Genomic DNA, 8,647 nt, shown 5'->3' on the forward strand with positions numbered 1-8,647 from the left:
CGCTGAAAATTACTAGGGAGTGCTTTATTTTCTACCCCATTCCTTGGACTTTGTTCCACTATTAGCATGGGGCGAACTGGAATTGGTTAAAAAGCTCTAGGCAGTGCTTTACCTTCTACCCCATTCCTTGGTGGAATTTCTATGTTCACTTCAAGATTTGATCCCTAAACTTCTACCCTCTTCCTTGGTGGAATTTCTATGTTCACTTCAAGATTTGATCCCTAAACTTCTACCCTCTTCCTTAGTGGAATTTTTGTGTCACCGCTACTTTCAAGATTTTATTTCTAAACTTAAAATACCTATGCTTTTGGGTACTCATCACCATTTCTTGTTTCAATACTTGGGTGTAGGCAGCTTGGCATGCTCCTTTTCTCCAAGTTGTGAATTGAGTGCTTTCATGCCTTCTTTGCCTCCATAGAAGTCATAATGCCTTGTCTTTAGCTGAGGTTTGTGCTTTGTCTTCCTTGTCCTGGTCCTCATCTTCTTCATGTGAGTGCTTTGTGCTTGGCTCTTGCAATTGTGCTTGAGAGCAAGTGATAACAAAGCAATTTGCATCTTGCTTAGGTTCTTCTTCTTTAATACCTCTTCTGTGGACTCTCCAAAGGTGGGAAGTAGACAAGCTCCATCTCTCCATCCATAGATATTGTATCTCAATGTGCTTTGTGTGAGAATGAAACACCTCTGGAGAGTCCACAAAAGAGGTGGGTTATTCTCTGTTGTTGTCGGAAGTAGACAAGTTCCACCTCTCCATCCATAATTAGCTCACACACATAGTGATATTGTGTATCTCAAGGTGCTTCGTGTGAGCATGAAACACCAGGTTCTTGGCTAAAGCCATGCAACTTTTATTGTCGCTCCCTTTGAGAAACACCCATGTCTCCTAAGATCCTCCTCAACGAGACTGTGTGTCACATGAAACTATAAAAGAAAGTGCCAATGTAGGCTTCTTCTTACTGATCCAAGATGTAATTCCATACCCAATAAGAAAATAGTAACCCCAGAAACAAATTTCCTGCTCTCATAATCTCCTACCCAATAAGAAAACAGTAACCAGAAACAAATTTCCTGCTATCATAATCTCCTACCCAATTTAAGTCACAAAATCCAATTAAGGAATTACCCAATTTGTAAGTGATGACATACCCAATGGTAACCTTGATGTATTTCAACACCCGCATCCCTATCCTTCCAATTTCTCTCGGGAGGACTGATTTGAGAACCCTCTATGGACACCAATTGTAAAGCTGATGTCAAGCCATGTATTGCATAGGAAGATCAAACTCCCCACGAACTTCATGTACTCCTTCATATCCACTAGTGGAGAAACATCTTCAACAAAAAGCTTCGCACATCAAGCTCCATGGGTATAATCATTGACTTGCACCAACCATGCCAAGTGCCTTCAATATTTCTCCCACATACTTTTGCTATATCTATCGCAAAACACAGATGCATAAGCCCAAGGTTTGCCATATCAAACTATGAATTCAACATCTCATATGTTTGAACTCCTCTTCATGGTTCCCCATCATAGAGAGGTTGTTCCACATATAGGACAATGACCATGTACCTACCCTGTTTAGAGAAAATATATAAATTTGTCTAATGGGTATTTAGGAATACCAATATTTATAAAAAAAAAGCATCTATCCTAGTACCATGCTTGAGGAGCATGTTTCAACCCATACAATGCCTTCCGAAGTCTACAAAGTTTATTTCCTAAATTAGGTATCTCAAACTCAGGTGATTGCACCACATAAACCTCCTCCTTGAGATGGCTATTCAAAAATGCTAATTTCACATCCATTTGAAATACATGCCACTTTCCATGAGTAGCCAAGGCAAGTACTATATGAATATTAGGGTTAATCTAATTGTGGAGATGAATGTCTCCTAAGAGTCGAAACCTTCACTAATGTACTACCAGACTTATACTTAGCCTTTCAAACTAACTTGGTGCCAAAATAACCTTCTATTTTGCAAGATGATCCACAAGATCCCAAGCGTGGTTTCTGAAAATTGAGTCAAACTCTGACTCTATGGCCCCCCTCTAGTTTGCTAATACTTCCTCCAAGCTCACTGGCTCCTATACTTTCATTAGCTCAACCATCAAGGCCATATTGACATTGTGGGCGAAGGCCCTCTTCTACTCCTCTATTCTCTTCAATCTAAGAATAGTTGCTAGCTCTTCTGTGATTTTTGGTAGAGCTTTCCCATCCAAGAGTTGCTTCACCCATTTAGGGTATGACTCCTTTTATGAGGTGTTGTAGGCTTCTCTTCTTCATCATCTCATAAATCCACCTCTTGTGAAGTTGGTATTGCCATTGGTGTGGTGGTGTTTGCAATTGGGCTACTTCTTTATTAAATGATAGTGTGGTGGACGGAGCTGTGTCATCCACCTGATGAGGTTGTTCCTTGAACAACACCAGAGACAATTATCTTCTTTGCGTCATAGACATATAGTCGATAACCCTTTGGTGTTTGCAATTGGGCTACTTCTTTATTAAATGATAGTGTGGTGGACGGAGCTGTGTCATCCACCTGACGAGGTTGTTCCTTGAACAACACCAGAGACAATTATCTTCTTTGCATCATAGACATATAGTCGATAACCCTTTGACTCCATATTGTACCTCAAGAAGATACACTTTCTGCTCTTGGAATCCCACTTGGTTTTGAATGAGTCTAGAACATGCAAAATATGCAAATGAAGGTTTCTACAAGCTCTAGAGGAAACTTTGCACAATTCTTGCTTTCCTATGAAAATACATGCCGATGCTACTTGCCCATCATACAAGATTCACATGCATCTAACATCTTTGAAAATTCTAGTAGATATGTCATAATCCCAAACCTTTGCATCTCTTTCAAGACTATAAAGCTCAAGTGTCTGAATCTCTCATTCCATAGCTTGCATCGGCTCAAGCTGTAAAAACTGACAGCTCATACAAGTTGTTATGTTGGATTCCTTTCGCAATGATATTTTTGCTAGCGTCTGTGGTGACTGCACCATCGTTATTGAAGAGAACCTTCAAGTCACGATCAATCAGGGGAACAAAACAGACAATATATTTCTCTTGATGTCTGGAACATTAAGGACATCAGACAACTTCGTAGTATCACCATTGCTAGAAACAAAAGAAATAGTACCTTAACCCATGCCTAGGCATTTGACATCATTCCTGATCGCTACTGGGAGTCTTGAGGGAGGTATACCAATCGTTTAGACTAGTCATATGTTGAGATGCTCCATTGTCAATGATCCATGAACCACCAAATGCTGAGAAATGTTTTTCTTTTACATAAATTTCTTCTATTGCCATAAACAGCTCCAATTCTACTTTAACACTCTTTTCCAAGGCTTCAATGTGCCATTCTTCTCATCTTTTTCTTTCAGCTCTACATGACTAGACTTGTCACATAGTAGAAACACTTTGCTTTAGATTTTTTCTTCTTTTTAAAAACACTAGGGTTATCAAAGCCCTTCCACTTGCCTTTCTTTGCATTTACAAAGAATGATGCATCGCTACCATCTCTAGCTTTGAAATGCATCTCCTCCTCCAACAGCATTACGTCAAACTCCTCAAAAGTAAGAGGTGGGTTGTGCACCTGTATGTTCAGTCAGGTTGCCAAACTATCATACTTCGGGAGTATACACCTGCATGCCAACTCCTCACTGGTCTTAGTGACCCCACCGACACCATCTGATGGATCTTGGTCTGACTTCAGTGCAGAGCATTACTTGAAGTGCAACGTAACAGTCAGCATAGCAACAGGGGATTTAGACTCTTGGTTGATACAATTGGACATACATTCATTAGTTAAACTATAGACATGCATCACTAACTAGGACATAGAGATAAAGAGTTTCTTATCACAAAGAAAGAAGCGTTGGACCTCTCTTTAATTCAACTACATATAGATGGACACACAGTAAAGCCAAGCCTGGTGATAGTTTTGTACAAGATCTTATGGAAGGCAGAGGTGACACACATTTCTGTGGAAGGCAGAAGTGCCATTTGAAGCAGTTGAAGCAATGTAACAAGAAATAAGCATGTGTCAGTCGGCTTTGCAACTATCAGTAAACGAACCAGCACAACCAACTACTACAGTGGCCTATGATAATGTTCGTAAGAGCAGGGAAGCCTTAAAAGCCGTGAAGAAAAGGATAGCACAAGAGCAAGCATCTAATAGCTCTACACAATTTTGAAGGCAAGATCAAGACATCATCACATGACATTGAGCTACCTGGGCTAGTTTGGGGATTTCCTTGGCTAGTTTGGCAACTGTGTGTGGGAGCACAACGTAGAGCTATGTGTGCACCTTTGTAAGTGACTACGTGCATACAGATTGTCTAGCATACCAGTTTTTTCTTAAATAGAAAAAACATAGCAAACATTGTCTAGCATAATACAATGTGTCATCAAGCTCTACGTTGTGTGGGGAGCACAACGTAGAGCTATGTTTTTTCATAAATAGAATAAACATAGCAAACATTGTCTAGCATAATACATACAATGTGTAGTCTTCATCAGCTCTAACCATCGAGATCTCTCAGCTAAGAAGGAGAAGCCCTTCATCGAACTCTAGGGAGTTCTCAGGGAAAATCTGACTGCCACCACCAGCGTAAGGAGGAGGTGGGGGGGGGGAAAATAAGAGCGCACACTTTCATTTAACCTTAGGATTTCTCACCTCTTCACATTGCCTTGACTTGTGGCCCTCTCTCTATCTTCCTTCCCCATTCACACCTATCTTCTTCCCTTGCTCATTCCCTTTTTTTCCCACTCTCTTGCCCCCTTTTTCACACTTCATTTGGTCCATCCTTTGAACTATCATTGGGTCTATTTCACATGCTTTGTTTCTTTTGGGGTTGTTCACATGCTTCACCATGGGTTATTCCTTCATACCATGTCCAGTTAGATGTCATCAGTCATGCCGTACCATGCAAGAAATTATGATAGCCTTAACATGAAGCTATGTCTCCACAACAAGTGAGGAGCATACTTTAGTTGGATGCTTCTTGCTGTATGTATACCAAAAGCTCTCTCTTAAAGCCCTACCAACTTACCCCTGATAACACAGAAGAAGAAGGAAGAGTGAGCACCTTCTCAGCACCTTGATTCAACACCATGAAGTGTCCATTTGAAGTCCACCTCAAAGTATCTAATACTGCACCGATGGAAAAAATACGGCCTTTCTCACAATGACTACCCTGACTTGTGGCAGCTCTATCTAGAGAGAAAATGCTCATAGAGAAATTAAGGATGGCTATTGATTTCATTGTAGCTTTTCTTCTAGTCGATGAGTAGGTTGGAAGTTTGCCCACCCTTAACCCTTTCTCATACAGTTCCCAGAATCCTTAGCCCCATGACTTGGAAATTTACTCCATAGTTCCGCATTATGAAAACCTTCACCACGTATTTAACGCCTTTAGAGCCCCGAGGTGGAGCTCTGGAGAGCTGAGACATTAAGACTATCAGAAAACCACCTATTAGTGCTGTAGAACAATTCTTGAGAACAAATCGTGGCAATTGAAGAAAATGGATGCATCAACAAACGCTCCCATTGAAAACAGAGGAGTTAGACCGACAAGCTGAGAGGCAAAAAGCTCCTGATAAGACATTAAAAAGTGGAAAAGAGCTTTTCTTTAAAATAAGCAGCAATCCACAACACATAAGACTAGGGCTTGCTTTCACAACAATATAATTGAGTAGCATATGACAAGGTAAACTATATGACCTTAGAACATTCTGACATGGAATGGGGACAAGGAAAACTAAGCATGGCACGCAGCTTCAGAACAAAAAATCACATAAAGATGTGACCCACCTAAGCTACCTTAGTGAGAAATTCACTCAGATTTGAATGTTAGGGCCATCTTCTTCATCTTAGTTGTGCATCTCTTGCTTGGGATAGTTTTAAGTGTGTTCTCATCCAACTTTTTGCATTGCTCTTCAAAGACAAAGACATTTAAATGCCTTTCGCCCTGAAGACATATTAGTTCTCAAGTAGTTCTACTTCTAAACAAATTCAGAAATCGCGAACCCCATGAGCCCTTTTTTCCCGAGTCAGCACTCTGTTCTCGACCTGAATCCTCCCTCTTCATGGAACATTTATCGTAACACATTTGAGCAGCAGATGATGCCTCCAGTCTAGGCTTTTCACTGCTGAAACAATCCGTTGTGTTCTTGAATTTGGGGCTCTGTTTTGCTGCTGGTCCATCATGGATAGCAGTTCCACATGAGCACAGACCATGTGCTGATGATACCGCTCCAGATTCACCCATCACATTCATTGATTTTATGTGATCGTTGCTAGCCAAATAAAATCTAACTCTGTCTCTCATATTTAATCCATCAACAAACCGAGTTTGTAGTTGTTGCATGGACATTAGAAGGTAGTAGAAATTAGAGCACCCAAATGAACGTGGATTGATGTTCAATGACTTCAGCTCCTTGCTAATGTCACCTAAAGAAATTCCTGGCCTTTCCTCAACAATATCCACAATCCTGTTCACAAGAGCCGAAGGAATCCACCGTGCTTCACTTATCTTTGAGAACCCATCTCTGACAACATCCTCACCGCCATCTTTCAAACCTTCGCCATGACCTCCATTTTCTTCAGACCAGTCCATGGTTTGTTTGATTGGCCCTGCTTCCCTGTTCCTACTAACATCATATGAAGCAAAATCTTTACTCCGAAATGCAGGGATGCCATTGGTGTAAGCCTGACCCAATAGCCCTTCACCTGTGGCCATATCTGGCCAAACCCAAACTTTGTTTGCAGCATTGACAAGAGCAGAAGATACGCTGATTCTGTTCGGCGCCGCCAGCAAAACGTTGTAGCTAAGCAAGCGCATTTTATGAAGAAGAACGGAAAAGTCACCATCTCCAGATATGAGTAGAACATGTGCAGGAGGCGAATGTTTGACTGCCCAGAGCAGCATGTCAACCAACAAGGCACGGTCGCTGGAATTTTTGCCACCTGCAAAAGGAAAGAAAACTACCATCAGCACACGAGAGCCTGATATACACACTTTCATTAGACTCTCTCTAAAAGCCACAAGGACCCAAAACACCAAAACAAAACGCTTGTTTTGCAGGGCATTACACTACGGCTGCTCCTTTATAAAGATTTGCCTTGGGCAGCACCAACAACTCTGCTTCTTGCAAAAACACGACACCTACAAAGGGTTCATACTCCCTCTGCGTACCATGCTCTTATCTCTAAATTCGATGGGTGATGGGCTCCTTGCAACAGCATCGGTGGACCATCTGAGCCATACCGTACAAAAACCGTAGCTGCAGGACTTTACAGAGGGCCAACTGTTCCTATGTATGCATCGTGCACCGCATACCTTGTGCCTTCCAGCAGACTCCACACACAAAGGCCCTTTGGCAACATGGCCCTTTCCAACACAAGAAAGAGAGAGAGAGAGAGAGAGAGAGAGAGAGAGAAGAGAGACCGTTGGGCACGTGGTGGAGATCGACTCCTGTCTCGGAGAGAGCCTCGAGGACATGGGCCCTGGAGATAAGGTGGATGTTGCCGTAGCCTGTGAGGGAGATGGGGCCACGGAAACCACTCTTGCGAAGTGCCCTCTCGATGTTGGAGCGTACAAGGAAGGGGTCCAGCCCCGACGGCACCGGGCAGTTCTCAAAGTCCCAAAACACCGCCACCTCGCTCTCATCCTCTGCTCCTCCTCCTCCTCCTGCCGATGCTGATGCTGCGAATGGCCTGCTGCTTCTTGCTGCTCCTCCTCCAGCATTCCGGGGCCTCATGTCGCCCACATGTCTGTACCTACAAACCACCCTCCTGCACACGTTCAGCATTGCTGACCTTCGCGCCCAGGCAACCCTCACTCGAAACCAAGGATGTAAATGCCTAGCAATGTTGGCATTTTACTGAAAGTTTTAGCAGTTAGCTCAAAAATCTGCAAATTCTAAAGAAAGCCCTACGATAAGATGCAAGTTTTAGATGAGAAAAAAATGTTTTCTATGAGCACTCTTAGACTTCATAGACCAAACCCCATAGGCTAATGCTGGTAGACTTGCATTTATAGGCCCACATATACCTAGACTATATACCTAGACTTACATCTGTGGGCTTATGCCTTTAGACTCGCTCACGTCTATAAGCTCACACTTTTTTCTATAAAATAGGCTCACACAAGTTTGGTGAGCTAGACTCACTTCACGCCTAGTGGGCACACATGTCTAAGCTCACATCTCTAGTCTCATGCATATAGACTCACATCACTATGCTCACATATGTAAGCTCATGGATATAGCCTTTTTTATATGAACTAGGGTCATGGATTTGATTTTTATCTTTGTATTCTTCTGCTTGAGTTGCATTGGGTGAGTTCCTCACCTTAATATCTTCATGATAGATTAGATGCCCACTTACCTTCTTTTTGGGCTCCTTTATCCTTGGCTAACGTTGTATTCTTGCTTGAGTTACTTTGGGGTGAGTTTCTCAGCCATCCATATCTTTATACCCTTACGTTTGTTCAACTGTTTTTGGACCCCAACCTTATCATTCTAATGATAAGTATTGCATACCTTAAAATCAAGGTAAATACTAGCTTCCAATCAATCCATTGGTACTATTACAGGTAGTTACTCACCTACCTTTGACCACCTTAGTT

General features: G+C 42.1%; 1 protein-coding gene across 1 annotated transcript; it reads right to left on the reverse strand.

Annotated features, from left to right (window-relative positions):
• Positions 1 to 5,594: 5,594 nt before the first annotated feature.
• LOC147611514 (uncharacterized) lies at positions 5,595 to 7,965 on the reverse strand. Its single transcript, XM_086784620.1, has 2 exons — positions 7,466 to 7,965; positions 5,595 to 6,984 (listed from the first exon to the last, which is right to left on the reverse strand). Exons 1-2 carry the CDS (start codon positions 7,827 to 7,829, stop codon positions 6,005 to 6,007), a joined length of 1,344 nt encoding a protein of 447 aa, XP_086640746.1. The 5' UTR covers positions 7,830 to 7,965; the 3' UTR covers positions 5,595 to 6,004.
• Between the last annotated feature and the right edge of the window lie 682 nt (positions 7,966 to 8,647).

This window comes from Cibotium barometz, chromosome 47, assembly GCF_041138505.1.
Source record: "Cibotium barometz isolate CiBa-2024 chromosome 47, ASM4113850v1, whole genome shotgun sequence".
Classification (NCBI taxonomy): Eukaryota; Viridiplantae; Streptophyta; class Polypodiopsida; order Cyatheales; family Cibotiaceae; genus Cibotium; species Cibotium barometz.